General features: G+C 39.3%; 1 protein-coding gene and 1 pseudogene across 1 annotated transcript; both read right to left on the reverse strand.

Annotated features, from left to right (window-relative positions):
* Positions 1-163: 163 nt before the first annotated feature.
* On the reverse strand, positions 164-20,242 carry LOC141546605 (mas-related G-protein coupled receptor member X1-like; annotated as a pseudogene).
* LOC141546606 (mas-related G-protein coupled receptor member X1-like) lies at positions 10,529-11,811 on the reverse strand. The gene has a single exon (XM_074274556.1). It carries the CDS (start codon positions 11,571-11,573, stop codon positions 10,614-10,616), a length of 960 nt encoding a protein of 319 aa, XP_074130657.1. The 5' UTR covers positions 11,574-11,811; the 3' UTR covers positions 10,529-10,613.
* Positions 20,243-20,933: the final 691 nt, after the last annotated feature.

The following is a 20,933-nucleotide window of genomic DNA, read 5'->3' on the forward strand; positions in this document are numbered from 1 at the left end:
GGAAAACCATCCCCACAATTGATGATTTAAAAAATAAAAGTCAAAAAAATTATATGATTACACCATTTGGTGTTTGGACCAGATAAAAAAAAAGGGACCTTGTAAGGAAAAATATTCACCCCAGACCACCAAAAGTGAAATTGAGGCAGAGCTCTGAGCCAAAAACTGTTTATTGAAGGAGTCCATCTTCCCTGCAAGCCAGACCTCCATCTCAATCTCAGGAGTCATCTCCCTCATGGCACCATTTTTATAGGGTTACAATTATATACACATATATATAATTATACCACGATACATAGACTAAAATATGAAAAACAGAAGGGTCACAAAGTTTTGAGATGGGCAGGTCTTGATTATCATAATATGGTCATAAAAAGGATGAATTACCCTTTAGGTTGGGCAAGAGGAGATAAAAGTACTATCCCAAGAACATTTGAGGGAACTTAGGGTTTTTCCATCCTGATAGCATGCAATGTGTGCAAAACAGAGATACTTTGTGTCAGGGTTCTCATGATTCTGTGGCATGCACTGGCTGGTACATAAGTAATTTCTATTATAAAAGCATGAGATCTTCCCAAAGCCTCTCTAACAGAATCTATATTCTTATATGACTTATTCCTATAGGATCATGAATTACTTAATATATTAGTAGATGATTGACTAAATATGTATTGCTAAATAATTACTAACAATCATTTCTTTTTCAAAATTATCATGGCTTGAATAATACTGATTAGAATTTAAGTAGCTGCCCCCAGAAATCAGCTTTCTCATCCTGAAACCACTAAGGTCATTGTCATTGGAGGAAGCCAGTGGAGGCTGAATGATCTCCCACAATCTGGATATTGCATAAGAGATTGTCATTCAGTGTGTGTGTGTGTGTGTGTGTGTGTGTGTGTGTGTGTGTGTGTGTGTGTGTGCATGTATAAGTGTAAGCTCTGTGACTTGTGTGTGGTGAGTATGTAATATATATTGTGTAAGGTGATATGTGTCTTTCTCCTGTCTTGGTCTCATTAGGGTGGCCCTGTCATGTAACACCCCTACAATATGTAACATTAGGGTGGCCCTGTCCATGTAACACCCCTACAACATGCCCTCATCAGGAACTGGGTCATGCAGAGTGAAAGAGAGATTGGAATAGAGAGATTCCCAGAAACTTAGAAACACAGAGAGACTCAGAGTGGTGGGGACCTGGACAAAGAGACAGGACACAAGGGAGGGGAGCCCCAGCCTTGACTTTTAAAGGAGAGAAGTATTTGGTTCAGTCCAATGATGAGAGGGGGAGGAAGAAGGAAAAGGAGCCCCAGAAAGGGATGGAAGAAGACTTAACTGAGCTGGAATCTCCTCTTTTTAGGCTTGAGGGAGGGGAGAAGATCTAAGGGAACCTTGTGGGTCAAGCCTGAGAGAAGAAGACAAGGTGGGGGAGCATGACCCCCAGAACCTTGAGGATTCTGTCCTTCATTTGCAGAAAGTGGCAAGGAGAGGGCAGGAAGGCATGGGGACATGGAGGATACATTTCCTCTTCCTGTTCTCTTCAGGAAAAGGACAGTGGTAATTTGTGATAGAAATTTTCCTCTGGGATGACACATGAACCCCTGGTCCTCAGTCCCTAGGTAAGGATCCTTCAGCAACTAGAGGGCTCCAAGTGCACAGAACATTGACTGGAGCAGGAATCAGGAAGAGCTGAGGTCAAATCCAGTCTCTGAACTTTTGTCTGCCTCAATTTCCTCAAATGAAAACTAGATATCCAGAGAGCACCTACCTCCCAGGTACATCATGAGTGTTTGTAAAACACTTAGGTCAGGCCTGGTGTAATCTTACTCAGTCATGTGACTCTGTGACCTCCTCTGAGATTTCCTTGGAAAAGATACTGGAGTGCTTTGCCATTTCTTTTGCTAGCTCATTTTGAAGATAAGGAAACTGAGGCAGATAGAATTAAATGACTTGCCCAGGATCACAAAGCAGGTGCCTCAAGCCAGATGTGACCTCAGTACCATCCATTTCAGGTACTCCAATGCTTGTCTTCTGCACTGCCCAGCTGCCTGGCATACAGTAGTCACCTAATAAATGTTTATCAGTTAGAGTTCACATTTTGGGCAGAAATAAAAAGAATGACAGGGGGAATCTTTGGAGGGAAGAGAGGGGGCCTGTAAAATGTTTTGTTCTTAGGCTCACAACAACATCTCCTGGCTGTCCGATCAGGGGTGTCCCTCATCCCACCTTCCATCTCCTGCTCCTCCCTCAGGGCCCTCTGCAGCACCAGCCTGAGGGGCTCCCTCTTTGCAGGCCTTTGTCTGCCCACGAAGAAGTAAATGAGGGGATTCACGCTGCTGTTTATACAGGCCAGGAGGGGATGGATCCAAAAAGAGATGGGATCCATGTGGAAGAGGAAAGCCAGGAAAAACAAGATTCCTGGGAGCAATTCGAAGAACAGGAACACGAGCACCGTGAGCAGGACCAGCAGGGAGAGCCTGGGGGGCCCACAGGACCCGGGAGCAGCTCTGGACCTTCAGCACCAGGGTCAGGCTGGACACGCACAGGACAAAGTGAGGAGGAGGAAATACAAAATGCGGATGATGAAGCTGATTTTAGGATCAAGGAAAGAATCTGTTGTCTTGTATATCCCAGCCAGAGCCCAGAGCCCGGCGCACACCGCGGCCCACGTGTGATCTGGGCGTTGACCTCGGTACCAGAGGGGAAGAGCGCAGTTAGACAGCGCTCGGTGCTGATCGCCGCCAGGAGGCTCAGGCCCGCAATGTAGCATATCTTCTTGAGGGAGAGCACCAAGTCAGATGCTGAACCACCAGACAGATACCGGTAAAATTCACGTATGCAGAGCAGAAGGGTGAAACACAGGAAGAGCGCCTCGGCCGCCGCCAGGTTGAGGATGTAGACGGAGAAGGGGGTCCTCTGGACGCGGAAGCCCAGGAGCCACAGGACGGCGCCGTTCCCCAGCAGCCCGAGCGGGGCAAGGAGCAGAATGAGGATCTGCATCCAGTGATGTAAAAAAAAGTCTCCAGCTGCCCCATCAGCTCCTCTCTGCGTCGCATTGTCATGAACATGTTCCAGCTGCCCAGGTGTGGAGGACATGACTCCCAGCCCCAGGAAGCCCCGCTCCTTTCAGCCGCCCTGGGGACACAGAGACAGAGAAGGGCATCAGGGACTTTTCTCTCCTCCTGCTCCCCACTGCCTGTCTCTAGGGTGCAGCTAGGAGGCGCCACACTGCCCAGACGAGTGGGCCTGGGATAAGAAATGAGTTACAATCTTGCCAGTGAGAGAAAGGATTACGAGAAGGCCCAGATCCTCACCGTGCATGATGTTCCACCATGGCTGAGATCGCACCAGTGAGAAGATCTTACAAAGAGCATCTTCCTTAGGTGTGGTTTTTTTTAAACTTTTCTTTATTTTTTTAAATTAATTTTATAATTATAACTTTTTTTTGACAGTACTATGCATTGGTAATTTTTTACAACATTATCCCTTGCACTCACTTCTGTTCTGAATTTTCCCTCCTTCCCCCCACCCCCTCCCCAGATGGCAGACAGTCCCATACATGTTAAATATGTTATAGTATATTCTAGATACAATCTATGTGTGCAGAACCGACTTTCTTGTTGCACAGGAAGAATTGGATTCAGAAGGTAAAAATAACCTTGGAAGAAAAACAAAAATGCAAACAGTTCACACTCATTTCCCAGTGTTCCCTCTCTGGGTGTAGCTGATTCTGTCCATCATTGATCAATTAGATCTGAATTAGATCTTCTCTTTGTTGAAGATATCCACTTCATAGGTGTTATTCTTACCCCATTTATTGACTGGAGAGTTAGATGGATGGCTTTGCCCAGATACCTGGAGGCACCCGGATCTCATCATGCCCTCAACTGATGGAGCTGAAGGCTTTCAGTTCACCTCCTTGTCCACTCCCACAATGGCTGTTAATCAACTAGAGTTGATTTCCACTCTTAGGAACATCACCCTTTCCAAAACTTTTTAAGCATTCATTGCTCTCTAGACAATTTCAATTTCTGTTCCTGACACTGACCTCAATCACTCGTTTGCTAGCCATAGTTTAAAACATGATTATTAATTACCCAGAAATTATGTCTCTACAACTTTTCATTAGTCATATTAGCTGTGTGACATCTAATATAAAAATAAATTTAACATGTCTCCCTCAGACTCCTCATCTGTCAATCTTTCAGAGAATAAATGCTGTAATATTTGTAATATGTGTAACATTGTGACTGACACATAGTAGGCCCTTAAAAAAACTGGTTTTATTTTCTCCCATTGCCATTTCTTTTGTTATGAGATAACACTGAAGTATAAAAATGAATCTTCTAACTTATGACAAAAATACTATCCATACCCAGAGAAGAAATTGACTGTTAATGAATACAGATTGAAGCATTCTCTCTCTCTCTCTCTCTCTCTCTCTCTCTCTCTCTCTCTCTCTCTCTCTCTCTCTCTCTCTCTCTCTCTCTCTCAGGAATTTTGGAGAAATATACTTAAGGCTCAGTTTGATTGATTTAAACAAGATGTTAACTCAGTGGAATTGACAAGACAATGGTTATCTAGTTTTGCATATGAGTTCTCTAGTTGAGTATAATTGATTTAATCTTACCACAAATAATGGTTCCCTAGTGATATAATGATTGGTTTATACTCTGTATACTGTAATGATGTAATTAGAGCATATAAACTCAAAAAAGAAGCAACAATGGGAAGTTGGATCTATCACCATTTGGGGGGGGGGATATAATATATACCAACCAAAATTAATGGAACCTTCTGTACAATGAGGTTTCATTATTGTCCCTAATCAATATAAATCCAAATTGATTGGCTTGAAGATATTGTGATGGTAGCAAATTAGAGAATCTAATGAGAATTTGAATGTATAAAGGGAATAATTAATATACTTGTCTCCCAGGAGCAAGATCTGAAGCTCTCTTTATTACAAAGGACCATGGAAGCTCTAAGAAAGTGCCAGCAGTTCAGAGCTCTGCCTTAGGTTCTTTTTTTTTTTTTTTGCAGGTTGAACCATTTAATCTTTACATCAGCACAGCTAGCCACCATGGGAACTAAATCCAATAGTAGACTCAGTGTTCCACACCCATAGCTACCCCCTTCTAGAAAGAAGGGATAAAAATGCAATAATCTCCAGTGATTTTCTGTGCCAAATTTCAATAAATGTTTTCTCATTACTCACTGTTTTGAGATACTGATCCAGAAGAATGTTCATTACTGGCCTTGGTGCTGGGAAAAAAAGACAATCCAACTGTCCCTCCCCTGGGGTAGTTCTATCCTACTGAGAGGAGGCAGAGGGACGAAGGATGCAGCAGCAGGTGCTCACCTCAGGCCAAGCCAGGTAATTGACCAGCATAGAACATGACTCACTGCAGGTGTCTGGATTGTTCATTACTATGACTTCAGCTCTTCGATGACAAATGAGGTGCCTTAGGGACAAACATCTGTGAAAGGCTGGGACTGTTTATTCAAATGGAGGATAGGAGAAAAATCAAGGAAACATGATTCACTCAGCCTGAGCCATAGCCTGGACCTGGAGAACTGGAATTGAAAATTTTCACAACCTTGGGCAAATAAAATTCTCACTCCCTGCTGGGGGCCTCATTAAAAACTATCTGAAGGCTGGAGGTTGCTTCTTGCCTCCAAGAGGAAAAGAAAACATCAGAACACAGTAGCAGAAAATTTTGTGGCTCCCCATTTCCCAGAATGACTAGTTTTCCAGCTGTGCCCATTGAGGACATCAACAGAAAGGCATAAATAAAGGATTAAATTCACAGTGAAGTATTCAGTAGATCCAAGGATGGCCAAGAATTTGCCTCACCTTGAGAACTTTGCTTTTATCTCTTCAAGTTTCTGATAACAGCTGTTCTGGGTCCTGTTGCCAATGCCTTTACCTGGCCTTGTTAGGAATGGTCAGGCCAGACACTGGGCTTGAGGACTGAGTTTGAAGCAGGATTCAAGACAGTTGGTCTTACCCTTCTATCCCCCTCCCTCTTCTCCCAATTACAGAGGCCTAGCCAAAAAAGACTTTCTATTTGCTTTCAGTTAGGAAGAGTAGAGATTTCCCAAACTTTGGCCTCAGGTGATTAACTCCCCAAAGCCTTCAAGGGCAGAGAAAGCTTCCTAAATGGTATTTTTTTTTTTTTTGCTAAGGATTAAATAACAACCCATACTAAAGAGTATAAGAGGAATTGCTGATAGATTTCTGTGGCCCATTATCCCTAATCCATTTGTATATCCCATTATCCTTGCATATTTAGGGTACTATTATTTAAAGAAGAAATATCCCTTGTAGGCCACAGGGTTGATCATCCTTTCTAGCTTCCTTTCTAGCTGTCACAGAAATTAATTGAAAGAGAAGTTTTGTGTTTTCCTGTTGTCTCAGCTTTCCATAGAAATCCAATACCCTCGAATTTCTCTAGACTACAGTTGGGTATTGGAATGAGGCTTGGACTGGGAGAATTCTGCATTTTAAGGTCATAATAAGAAAAATGTATATATACTTATGAAGAAATATACCTATTAATTCATAAAATTTACACACAAAATGTAAAAATACAAATATGAATATATAGGAATGCACACATTTAACCATGTAATATAATATATGTGTGTGTATTTATACTTACTTGAATATAAGTATATATTTCTATGTATGCCAAACATATTTAAACTAGAATTAATGAATAGTTTTTGGATATTCTGTAAACTTGGAGGGGGAAAATTATCTACATTTTCATTAACCTTGAAATATATTTCAATATTTCCTTCAATTATAAAGAAATTTTTAAGAAGAGGATTCCAAAATCATCATTAAAGTACAGAAAAATATTCATAACTCAAAGACACAGATGTATATTCCCAAGAAAGCATGTTTATGCACACACAGAGATAGATAGATAAATAGATAGATAGATAGATAGATAGATAGATAGATAGATAGATAGATAGATATGACTCACTGATAGAAGGATAGATACTATATGAGGTCAAGTCTAAATCTGAAGAGAGTAGGAGATGGACCACTTGACACTACCAAAGACCAACAGAAATAGTGAAGAGGTCAGTCCTTTTTCTCAGCAAAACAGAAATCAAAGGGGGCAGCTAGGTGGATAGAGCACCAGCCTTGAATTCAGGAGGACCCAAGTTCAAATCTGATCTCAGACATGTAACATTTCCTAGCTGTGTGATCCTGGGCAAGTCACTTCACCCCAGCCTCAGGAAAAACAAAACAAAAAAAACAAAACAAAACAAACAAACAAACAAACAAAAAAAAAAAACCAGAAATCAAAGAAGTTCTACAGATCAGAACATTTCCTTTCTTCAGAGAGAGATTGGATATCAGCTCAACCCAGGAATTGGAATTCTCTCATTTGGGGGAAGTCTGCTCTTAGCAGTCTCTAGGCCTACAAGTCTTGGAATTCCAGAAACATGGTGAATCAGGCTTTCAGACCAGTTTACAGTTAGAAGGGCCTGAAAGTGCCATAAAATACCTGTCTTTAACCACTTTTCTGGAGAATCTGTATTCACCTCTTTCCAGTCACCCAAGTGAACCCTTTTAGTAGGTAAGAAACATCATGGTCAGCATTCTCTCATTAATTAAGGTCCAGGCTTCTCTTAGAATATATTTCACATAGCACATTACTATCTTTTGGGTTATTACTTAATGGTGTTTTCCACCCACAATATTTGAGTGGAAAACAGTAGGAATTGGAGGAAGACTCATGTACTCAAGGTTTGCTCGAGCTGAGCCTTGAAGGACATAAGGAATTTTAAGGGATGGAGCTGGGGAAAGGGTGCATTCTAGGCATTGGGGAGAGGCATTACATATATAGAGATGAAAGACAGTGTTAGACATAATGAGAACCAATAAGAAGCAATTCTGGCTGTCATATTGTGAGTGTAGAGAGGAGGGGTAATTGATAAAGCTGGAAAGCTGGGCCTGATTAATGTAGTTCTTGCTGTTAACCCCAAATGGGATTCTGGTTCTGACAGGGAACCATTGGAGTTTATGGAAATTAGAGAGTTATAAGTGAAGATTTATTTTCCAGTGACATACATTTGGTGCCAGAGGCTGCTTCTAGCTCTGTTTGATGGACTCCCTTTTATATAAGATATTTGTTCCTTTTTACTTCTTAATTTTGTTTTGTTTTGTAGAATTTTGTAGAATTACCCCCAAATGCCTAACTCAATCTGAATTTCACTTTCAAACTATCCTGATAATGATGATAGTCCTAGGAATACTGATAAATATTTTCATAGGTAAGAAGTAAACTATTTGAATTTAAAGAGTCCCTTATAATTAATCTTTAACATTTTCCTTATATTTCTTCGGATCTTCTATATCGAATTTTCTATCTAATATTGTTCTTTTGTCACAAATTTATGAAAGTCTTTCAGTTATTAATTTTTTGTTGCATGAAAGATTATGCTTAACTTTTCTAGGTAAATTAAAATGAAAGCAGATTGCAGAATGAAGTAAAAATCAGAATCCAACAATAGGTTGTTTATAAGAAACACATACAATGAAAGAAAAGTAGATTTAAAATGTGGGGTCGGCATAGTTATTTGATTCAAAGTTCATCTAATGCAAAAAAGATAAAGGAAGCAATCATAATTCAGACAAAGTTAAGGTTAAAATAGATTTAATTAAAAGCCATAAATAGGATAAGTATATTTTGATAGAGATACCATCAACAATGAGGAAATACTAAACTTATGTGCACCAAACACAATAGCATCTACATTTTCAAAAATTAAATGAATTAAATGAAATGGTAATAGATAGTAGTACTATAATAGTGAGGGACTTTAAGCATCACTCCTCAGAACTTGGTATATCTAATAAAAAATAAGAAAGATATCATTTTTAATAGAATTTTAGATAAGTTAGATATGATATCCATTCTGGAGAGAATTGATTAGAAATATTGATTAGAATTAGAATTGATTAGAAATAGAAAGAAATACAGCACTTTTCTAAGCAGATTTTTAAAAAGCAATATATTTATAAATGCTGACCATATATATGAACCTAAAATTATTATAATTAAAAGCAGAAATATTTTGAGAATTCCTTTCATGTCATAATGCAATTAAATCATCTTTAATAAAGGGCCAAAGAAACATAGTTTAAAAACAAGTTGGGGATTAAACAACCAATCTTTTTTATAATAATAGGTTTTTTTAATCTTTCAAAATACATGCAAAGATAGTTTTTAGCATTCGCTCTTAAAAAACCTTGTATTCCAAATTTTTCTCCCATCCTCCTTATCTCCCCCCTCTCCTAGATAGCAAGTAATGCAATATTGGTTAAACATGCACAGTTCTTCTAAACATATTTCCATATTTACCATGCTGCACAAGATCAGATCAAAAGGGAAAAAATGAGAAAGAAAAAATAAGCAAACAAACAACAAAGGTGAAAATACTATTTGCGATAAACAACTTAATCTAAAAGTATGAGTGGGTTAACGAACAAATCAAAGGAACAAAAATTTCATTGAAGAAACTGCCAAGAATAAGACAATATGCCAAAACTTATGGAATACAGTAAAAGCAAGAATGAGAGGAAAATGTATACTTCTAAATATTTAGACCAATAAAATTGAGAAAAAGAAGACCAATGAATTTTATGCAATTAAAAACTAGATAAAAATGAAAAGTCCCCAATTAAACACTAAACTGTAAATCCTAAAAATTAAAGATGACATCAATTATATTGATTGTTTTAAAAACACCACTGAATTTTGGATTTTGTCCAGTCCCTCTGATGAGAGTGGGAGACAAAAGGGAAAGAAGTCTTGCAGCAGAGGGAAGGGGACCTAGCTGAACTGGAATGTCCTTTTTTTAGGACAGGGAGAGAGGGAAGAGGTCAGAGGGAATCTTGTGTATCAAAATGGAGGAATATGATTCCCGGGACCTTGAGGATTCTGACCCTCGACTCCATTCCTTCATTTACAGAAAGTGACAAGGAGAGGGCAAGGAGACATGGGACCTTCAAAGACCTAGTTCCTTCAAGACAGAGCCAGTGGCCATTTGTTGTAGAAGTCTTCTCTGGACTGGTGACACATGAGCCACTGGACTCAGTTTCTTGAAGTCTAAAATGGGTATCTTGAAAGCTCCTAACTCCCAGGTATATTGTGAGGACTAAATGAGATTTCTGTAAAACATCTGGGACGGTGCTTGGTGTAGCCTTTTTCAGTAATGTGACCCTCTCTGACCCCCATCTGTTTCTTTGGCTAAGATACTGAAATGTTTTACCATTTCTTTGGTAGCAGATTTTACGAATTAGAAAATTGAGGCAAAGAGATTTAAATGACTTGCCCAGGGTCACATAGCAGGTGCCTCTATCTCGATTATTCCCATTCCAAGCCCTGGAGCTCTATTCTCGGCACCTTTCAGCTGCTTGGCATACAGCAATCCCCTACTAAATGTTTGTTTATCAGTTAGAATTCACACCCTGGCCACCAACTTTAGGGATTCTGCATTCCCTCACGCGGAGGTGGGATGGCCGTGGTAACTGGGCCTGGGGAAGGGACTTATTTCAAGGACTCCCATGTCTGAGCATCTTATTGTTAGCCTCAGATTGAAGTCTCCAGGCTGTTGGTGTAGGATGAGTCCCTCGCCTCATCTCTGACCTCCCGCTCGTCCTCCAGGGCCCTGCGCAAAACCACGCTGAGTGGCTCCCTCCTTTTTTGCCCTTGTCTGCCCAGGAAGAAGTAAATGAGGGGGTTCACGCTGCTGTTCACACAGGCCAGGAGCTGACGGAGCCAAGAAGGCATGAGATCTATGTGGAGGTGGAAATACAGGACAGCCCAGATCCCCATGGGCAGGCCGCAGAGCAGGAACACGAGCACCGCGAGCAGGACCAACAGGGAGAGCCTTGGGGGCCGCCGGCGCCGGGAGCCGCACTGGACCCTCAGCAGCAGCGTCAGGCTGGACGCGCACAGCACTGGCGAGAGGAGCGTGAACCACACGGACTCGATGGCAAGGTAGATGTAGCTACAGAACTTGTAAGAATACAAATAAAAACAAAGGAGAAAACGCGTGAGCCAGAGCAGCCCGGCCAGAGCCCAGAGGACAGCGCAGACCGCGGCCGACGTGCGCCTGGGCCGGCGATTTCGGTACCAGAGCGGGAAGAGCGCGGAGAGACAGCGCTCGGTGCTGATCGCCGCCAGGAGGCTCAGGCCCACCGCGTAGGACGCGTGTCTGAAGTAGATGATAACAAAGTACGTTAGAGAGCCAAACAAATGGTGAGCCAGGCGGTTTATGGAATTCAGCAAGGAGCAGCAGAGGAAGAGCGCGTCGGCCGCCGCCAGGTTGAGGATGTAGACGGAGAAGGGGGTCCTCCGGACGCGGAAGCCCAGGAGCCACAGGACGGCGCCGTTCCCAGCCAGCCCAGCCAGGGCAATGAGCAGAGAGGGGATCCGCATCCAGTCATTAAGGGTCAATTCTCCAGGAATGAAACTCCCATTAACTCTTCTCTCCGTTGCATTGTCATGAACGTATCCCCGCTGATCAGATAGGGGGGACACATTCATGGTGGGTGGTCCCAGCCCCAGGAAACTCTGGTCCTCTCAGACGCCCTGGGGACACAGAGATAGAGAAGGGCATCAGGGGCTTTTCCCGCCCCTTCTTCCCCGTTGCTTCTCTCTGAGGTGCAGCCAGGGGCCTCCACTGTGCCCGGAGGTGAGGGGCCAAGAGCAAGAAATCTAATCTCAGACACTTACTAGTGAAAGACTTGTCTCCCAATTATAACCAATTCTTCAGTTAGGAAGCAAAACTTTGCTTTTTCCACACTCAGAAATCAATGATTCAGTCAGCCTGGGAAGGACGTTCCTGATGGATGAGATTGCCTAAATCCTCAAGGTCCATAATTTTCCATAATGGCTGAGACCCCACCCAATGAGGGGATCTTACAAGGTGCCCCTTATGTGGGTGTTATTCTTACCCACCATTGTTCTTGACTATTGACCGGATAGATGGATGTCTTTGTCCGGATACCTTATCATGTCCTCAGCAGGTGGAGCTCCAGCTCCTCAAATGTAAAACTATAGCCCTAACCTTACAGAATTCTTCAGAGAATCCAATGTAATATTTGTAAAATGTATAATACTGTGCCTGGCACATAGTAGGCTCGCACAAAAAGCTGGTGACATTTTCCCCTTTCCCCTCCCCCTTTTTTTTGTCATGATGTGGGGTACACTGGTCTCTCTTTTCTTCTCTGACCACACTTCAAGTAACTCTTCATTTTCCTCTCTTCTGCTTTTAGTACATGGGGGTTTGGCTTCCTGCTACCTATATTGGACAGGTCTAAAGGTGGTTTGAACCACTTAATTCAAAGCAACAGATATTTGTTTAATCACTTGATGGATGGATGCATGTACTAATTTGTTCCTTTACTCCTTTTATTACTTAATAAATTCATCCACCCATTTATTTATATTTAAAATGTCCATAAATAATCTTTCCTTTTCCAATTTTTTATTTTTCTATTTGCTGTCCCCCACATGGAATTAACTTTTTTTAAAGTAGAATAAAAAAAAGAAAATATATTTCAGTATGAGAAATTATTCACTGTTTGCCTACTCTGTTCCTATCAGTATTAACCAAATTGACATTAATTGGAGTCCAGTCCTGTCTTTCAATATAGTGCACACAATCCAAATCACTATTGATCAGAGAAATGCAAATTAAGATAACTCAGATCCCACTACACACCTCTCAGATTGGCTAAGATGACAGAAAAGATAATGACAAATATTGGAGGGGATGTGGGAAAATTGGGACACTGATACATTGTTGGTGGAACTGTGAACAGATCCAACCATTCTGGAGAGCAATTTGGAACTATGCTCAAAAAGTTATCAAACTATGTATAGCCTTTGACCCAGCAGTGTTTCTACTGGGATTATATCCCAAAGAGATCTTAAAGGAGGGAAAGGGACCCAAAGGGACAAAAATGTTTGTAGCAGCCATTTTTGTGGTGGCAAGAAACTGTTCTCTGTTGGAGAATGGCTGAATAAGTTATGGGATATGAATGTTATGGAATATTATTATTCTATAAGAAACAACCAGCAGGATGATTTCAGAGAGGCCTAGAGAGACTGACATGAACAGATGCTAAGTGAAATGAGCAGAACCAGGAGATCATTGTACATGGCAACAATAAGATTATTTGATGATCAATTCTGATGGACCTGGCTCCCTTCAACAATGAGATGATTCAAATCAATTCCAATTGTTCAGTGATGAAGAGAGCCATTTACAACCAAAGAAAGGCCTGTGGGAACTGAATGTGGATCACATCAGGTTGGACAATTACAAGGTGAGAACTCAGGTTGACTTGAGTTCTCACCTTGTAATTGTCCAGACAACCTGAGTTCTCACCTAGTAATCCTAACAGGAACTGAATGTGGATCACAACATAGCATCCTCACTTTTTCTGTTGTTTGCTTGAATTTTGTTTTCTTTCTCAGTTTTTTCCCTTCTGGATCTGATTTTTCTTGTGCAGCAAGATAACTATATAACTATGTATACATATATTGGATTTAACATATATTTTAACATATTTAACATGTATGGACTACCTGCCATCTAGGGAAGGGGGTGGGGGGAAAGAGGGAATAATTTGGAACAGAAGGCTTTGCAAAGGTCAATTGTGAAAAATTATCCATGGCAAACAAAATTTTAACATTATATATACTTTTGTGTGTTTAAAAAAAATTGTAAAGCATTTCCTAATGACAATTTTTTATTATAGCTTTTTAATGATAAAACATGGGCATGGGTAATTTTTTAACATTGACCCTTGCAAAACTCAAGCAGGGCAATGAGCAGCAGGGATCCACATCCAGTACTCTAAGTCAAATTCTCCAGGTGCTTGAGGCCCAGGAACTAAACTCATTTTCACTTCTCTCCACTGCTTTGTCATTAATAACACATTTCCATTGTTCAGGTGAGGAGATACATTCATGGTGGGTGGTCCCAGTCCCAGGAAGCCCTGTTCCTCCAAGACACCCCAATGACACAGAAAAAGGTATCAGAGATTTCTCTCCAGATTTACTCCCATCTCTATTTCAGGAATTACCTTCACCTCCCCACTCCATTTCTTTAGCGCATTGCTAGGTGGTGCCCCAGTGAACAGAACTCTGGGTCTAGAGAAAAGTTACAATCTAGTCTCAGCCTCTCATCCTAGCAGTGTAACCCTGAATAAGTCACTTCATATATGTTCACCTCAAGTTCTTCAACTATAAAATGGGTCCAGTAATAGGACCTCCATCACAAGGATCAAATGAAATATTTACAGTGTTTAACTAAATACTGATATTGTGTTGTAAAAGTATTGTAAGTACTTAATTAAGCTTTGAACCATTCTCCCTTATGCCCCTTTTCCTATTATAATGGCATGGTTTCATAGAATAAGTCTCTTGGAAAAGATTAGGGGCATGCTTGTTTTTCATTTCCTTAAACAGACTACACCCCAGCCTTATTTTTTTTTCTTTTTCTTGTCTTTCTTTAGAGGTAAAAGAGTATGTGGACGCTTTACTTCCTTCTCCAAACTGGGTAGACAGGCTTAAGGATTGAATCATTTTATTTACTACACAGATATTAATTTATTCATTGATGTATCCACACAAGCAATTGTCTTTATAAATTCATTAATTCACTGACTTATATTTTAAATTTTATAACAATGATTTTTTTTAAAAATCATTTTTGTTGTTTAAAATACTATTCCCCACTCAATTTTTTTTTAAATCATCAAATAAAAATTAAAGGGAAAAACATATTTCAGCATAACTAGCCATCATATGGCCTGGGCTCAACTGCATACTTTTCAGTGTTCCACACTCATAGTTGCCCACCTCTAGATAGGAGGGAAGGAAATGTGACCATCTTGATTGTTTTCCTATGTCAAACAACAAACCATTTGTTCAATATTTACTATTTTGTGATACTGGGTCCAGGATGATTTCACCACTGGGCTTGGTGTTGAAATTACAAAGAAAATAAATCTGTTCCTACCCTAAAGTAGCTGTGACTTCAGCTCCTTCTTTATTGACAAATGATATGCTTTAGGGACAACTGTCTATGAAAGGGCAAGTGGATCTGTTAATCCAGATTGAGAATAAGAGAAAAATCAGAGATGGTATATACTCACACTGAGCCAAAGATTGGATCTGGAACAGTGAGAACAACAACATCAGCATCCTTGGACTGTAGGGACTACTGGAGTATTCAAAATAAGACTCTCCTTCCCAGCCATTTTCAAAATTGTGTGAAGGTTGGGGGCTGCTCCTTAACTTCAAGTGGAAAGAAATCAGAATGCAGCAGCAAGAACTTCAATGATCCCCCTCCCTCTACACACTGATCAGTTTGCCATCTATGCACACTAAAGAAATTAATATAAATGTATAAAGAAAGAATTAAACTCACAGAGAACCCTTCAGCAGATCCAGAGATGATAAAGAATTATAAAGAAATTCCTCACACCGAAAACCTCCCTTTTTCCTCTCCAGGTTTCTGATGTGTCCCTTGCCTGGTGCTGCAGTTGATGATCATCTGTCCCCCTTAAAAATCTCCTGACCAGAAAGTAGGAGATGAAGATTGACCAGGAACAGCATTTAGAGCAGCTCCTCTCTTACTCTTATGTTCCTTTTATTCCTCTTTTAATTACATGGGTCTAGCCACAGAGATTCTATTTGCTTTCAGAGACCAAGGGTGAGGATTTTCCAATCAGTGGCCCCAGGAGATGAACTCTCCAGAGCCTTCATCTGCAGATAAAGCTCCATTAATGGTCCTTCTTTGGTAAAACTTTCAATTTCATCTAAATAAAAGACCAAGTGCAAAGTCATTACATGAATTACTGTAATGGCATGGCCCATTATCCCACTCCACTGGGCTTTCCCACTCCACATTGCTAATTTTCTGTCCCAAACTGCCAAGTCCAGACTTAAAGCTGCACATCTGCACATTCATATGTAAGCTATCCTTTGAAAAGAATTAAAGTTTTTTCTTCCTATTTTGTAGAGGAATCAAAATCATCTACAATAAACAGCAGTAGTAACATATAGCCTTTAACAATTAATGTAAATATTTTATTTCATAGAAAAATATTTTTTGTGAAAAAAAAAACTTGCCCCTTTCATCACTAAACTTCTCCAAATTTAAAAGACAACAAAAGGGCTGTTTTTTGTGGTATTTAAACAAATTCATAAATATTTCATCATCGGATCTTTCTTTTCCATTGGCAGAAAGGGAAATATGAGACACTTAGGAAAATGCCTTAGTAAAATACAGGCAAATGATTTCTACTGAGTTTTCCATATCTATGTAGAAGTGAAGACTTAGGAGGGACATGATGGCAATATTTAAATATCGGACAAAAGATACCCTTGTGTTGTGTGAGCTCAGAGTGGAATGAGGAGCAATGGGAGCAGCTTGCCAACAGAGAGATGCAAGGATGAGGATGAAATATCTTGAAAATTAGAATTATTCCAAAGGGCATTGCTTCAGAAGGTCACATTCTCTTTATTAGAGATCTGTGAGCAGATCCCTATCTGCCCTTGTAGCATCTGATTGAGTACGGAATTCTCCTTCAGGCTCCTGCCCTTGACTTATTTTAAGTTGTAAACTAGTCTGATAATTCTCCATACAGGAAACAGGATGAGTCTGGAATGACTTGTCTTTGATGCAGTCAAATTGGCTCTTTTTGATCATTAATTTCTTTCCTAGATATCCACTAAGTATAATTATAAAATCATCCAGCTGATCAGCATTGAAAACAAAACAGATCAATGGGCAAAAAGAAATTATAATTGATTCAGCTTCAATAAAGAAGTCTAGAGGAAGGTAGTAGAGTAAGAAAATAATTATTCAGATAGAAAGAAGTGTAGAAAGAAAGTTCCTCCCAAAAATCATTTAGGGAACCATATAGAAAACAGGGGATCTCAAATATAAGATGATCTCAGTAAACATTGAAGAAAAGAAACTTTTTATATCTCCATTTTAGAAAATAATTTTTTTTAGATTCAGATTAGACATAGAAACACTTGGCCCAATTCCCATATAGTCAAGGAGGTAGGGCCAATCAAGCTGTCCCAAATTCCCCTTTAAATAACTCTAAATTAATTTCTTGAATCAAATTTTGGAGTATCAGAGCCAACCCAAATACATGTCAAATAATTTTCCAGCCCAAGACATTGTATGACACTTCCAGAAAAGGTCTATCTTTCCAGAGTGCTGGTCAGGCATATTTAAAGTGTAGAGAAAATGGTACAGCACAGAGTAGGCTCTGGCAAGCCAGCAAGAAGCCTTGAGGGTGGTAGGATTGGTAGTAGTCTCATTTTCAGAAGTTCTAAGCCCATGTATAAGAATGTGGGGGGCAGAAAGAAATTGCAGGGGTTCATTTGTTGGCCCAGAGTTAAGGACCCTGCTGAATTGCCCATACACAGTTCCAGTCAAAGTTCATGACCAAAAGGAGAGATAATTGTAGCTGCAAGAGAGCAGAAGCACTGGTTGTGAATTCAAGGTCAAAAGGAATGTTTGTGTTCATTCACAGGGTCATATCTCCTTGGAAACAGCAAAAATCTACAGATCCCCAGACATAGCTTCCCCCTTAATAGTATTTTATTTTTTCCAATTATGCGGAAAGATTGTTTTCAACATTCACTAGATCTGTGAAAACCACAAAAAAGGGAAAAGAACATACATATGCAAAAATATTTGTAGCGGATCTTTTTATAGTGGCAAGAAACTGGAAACTGAGTAGGTAGATGCCCACCAGTGAGGAATGGTTGAATAAATTATAGTATATGAATGTAATGGAATATTATTGTTCCGTAAAAAACAACCAGCAGGATGATATCAGAAAGGTCTGGAGAGACTTACATGAACTGATGCTAAGTGATGTGAATAGAACCAAGAGAACATAGTACATGGCACCAAGAAGATTAGGTGATGATCAACTGTGATTAGATTTGGCTTTTTTCAACAATAAGATGATTTAAGGCAATTCCAATAGACTTGGGAGAGTGTAAGCTATCTGCATCCAGAAAGAGGACTATGGGGACTGAATGTGGATCACATAGTATTTTCATCTTTTTTGTTTGTTTGCTTCTTTTCTTTTTAATTTTTTCCTTGTTGATCTTATTTTTCTGTGCTGCATGATTAATGTGGAAATGTGTTTAGAAGAATTGAACATGTTTTATCTATATTGGATTACTTGCTATCTAGGGGAGAGAGTGAGGAAAGGAAGACAGAAAAAATTAAAATACAAGGTTTTGTAAGAGTAAAAACTATGTTTGCATGTATTTTGAAAGTAAAAGGCTATTATTAAAATTAAAAACAAATAAAATATTAAAAAGATAAGAATTGGACAAGTAGAATCTAATGATTTCATGAGTCAGCAAGAAACAATAAAACAAAACCAAAATAATGAAAAAATAGAATAAAATGGGAAATATTTCATTGGAAAAAACACCTGATCTGGAAAACAGAGTTTAGAGAGATAAGTTAATAATTATATACGTTATTTCCCCTTTGAGTCAGTTCTAATGAGAGTAAAGTTATTTTCTCAGCCTCTCCTTCTCTTCTTCTCCATTGTAAAAACTTTTTCTTACCTCTTTTTTAGGGCAGATAATTTGCACCATTCCACTTCTCCCTTTCCCTTTCTCCCAGTATATCCTTCTCCTACCCCTAAATTTCATCAGTTTTAAAAAAATATTATCCTTTCATCTTCAACTTGCACCTATGCCCTCTGTTTACAATTCTTCTAACTGCCATAATAATGAGAAAGTTCTAATGAGTTACAAGTATTATCTTTCCAAATAGGAATGTAAACAGATAAATCTTAAATTCCTTATGATATTATTTTCTTGATTACCTCTTTATGCTTCTAAAAGGGTCCTGTATTTGTTTACAATGAAGAAAGAACATTTACAATGAAGGGTAAGATGTGAGGTAAATATTGCAATTGGCTCAAGATGGCATTAACACATATATTCAATTGAGAATAGAAATCTTTTTGACCTACAGGGAAGTAGGATTTGAAGGGGAGAAGAAAGGGGGGGGGTAGCTGAGAGAAAGGAAGGTGAATTAAAGGTGGATTTTTAAAAAATGGTCAGATTAACCCAAATAACTGAGGAATAAACTGAAGAAAAAACCTTAATGCATTTCTAGCATGTGGAAAAGTAGACTGTTTGAAGAAAAGAAACAAAGGGGGATCTTTTATTTACCAGAGCAGTCATTAGAGATCTGTGTTACTATTTCCTCATAGTAAGCCTCAGTTTTTCTCTCAGCATATTCTAATCATTCATCTTTGTTCTATCTTTTGGGGTTAAAATAAGAAGCCTAATCCCTTTGATAGCTTTTTAAATACTAAAGTACTGCACAATGATCAATTTAAATTATATCATGAGAATAAAAATCCTATGTGAAGAACACACATTATTGTTAAAGGAAAAGTTGAAATGGATGAAACATCATTGCTCTTTTTGGGGATCCCTCCCTCCTCCAGTTCTGGGAGCTAATGATCTTGGACATGCCATTACTGTTGAGCCTCTATTTGTGATGGTTTTAGGAGTGGTACGACATGAAGGAAATTTCTTCATTGTGGGAAGGCTTTACAGAGGTCCCTGCTCACTATGAACTTTTATAATTCTCAAGACAAAGGAATTGGAAGGAAATTGCTTCTTAGAACAAGCAAAAAGGATAGAAAGTAGACATGTATCTGATCTGTCTACCTTTACATCTGCTTCAAGATCAGTAGAATGAAGCCCTAAATTCAGATTATTCAATCTTTTGGTTTGTAGCTCTGAAGGCATCTTTTTCACTTCCCTGCTAAACCAATTTTTCTATTTAGACAGATTAGTAAGGGACAGTAAAAGCACAGACCACAAAGACAACAGTGTAATAGAAGTTTTTTGTTGAGATAAGGAAAAGGAGAAGGAAAGGGGAAACATTTACTCTTCTATGATCCCCTTAGAGTTATCCCCACAAATTCAGAGACTCCAGACCTTTATGAAATACCACATTCCTCAAGGGTGACAGAGGAAACCTGCCCTTCTCCCTTTTCCCATTACCAAATGGGGCAGGAGGAACAGATGTGTCTGGAAAAGAATGAATATTGGTAAGGTGACTGACCTGAAGATGATGCTTTTTCTCTGGCCCAGGGATTGTCTGCAGGAACCTCTGCCTTGAAACTGAGGCAATAGCAAATGATGTCAAGAATCTGAAGAGTTTCCTGTTTAGTAGAATTTGCCAGTCAGGGACTAGAATTATTGGAAAGGTGTGCCTCACAGAGGATTATCTCAGCATCTTTTCCTGATGAGGATCATGTTTCTTTTCCTCTTATGTCTTGTGACTTGCCCATTTCCACCCCCATATTGCCATTAAGACTAATATTCTTTGTATTTAGACAATATCCTTTTTTTTGCCTTTTAAAAATTTATTGAATAAAACAAGCATTGATATAATATCAGACAATAAAAAGATAATTGTGGATGAAACTGAATATGTACTTTATTCTCTCCATCTCTCTCCCACCCCAAGAGATGGCTACTATTAGAGAGAGAAAAAGAGAGAGAGAGAGAGAAAGAGAGAGAGAGAAAGAGAGAAAGAGAGAGAATACTTCAATCTATTTTCAGATACCATCAGTTCCTTCCCTGATTATGGATGGGATTTTTCATCCTAAGTCCTTTAGAATAGTTGTGGATGATTGTACTACTGAAAATGGCAAAGTCATTCACAACTGGTCATTGCAAACATTGCTATTACTTTGTATATAGTACATTTCATTGTACTTGAGTTCATGTAGGTTTTCTAGGGTTTTTTTCTTCCTGAGAGCATATTGCTCATCATTTCCCATAAATCAATAATATTCCATCACAAACACATAC

The sequence above is a fragment of the Sminthopsis crassicaudata genome, chromosome 6 (assembly GCF_048593235.1).
Source record: "Sminthopsis crassicaudata isolate SCR6 chromosome 6, ASM4859323v1, whole genome shotgun sequence".
Taxonomy (NCBI): Eukaryota; Metazoa; Chordata; class Mammalia; order Dasyuromorphia; family Dasyuridae; genus Sminthopsis; species Sminthopsis crassicaudata.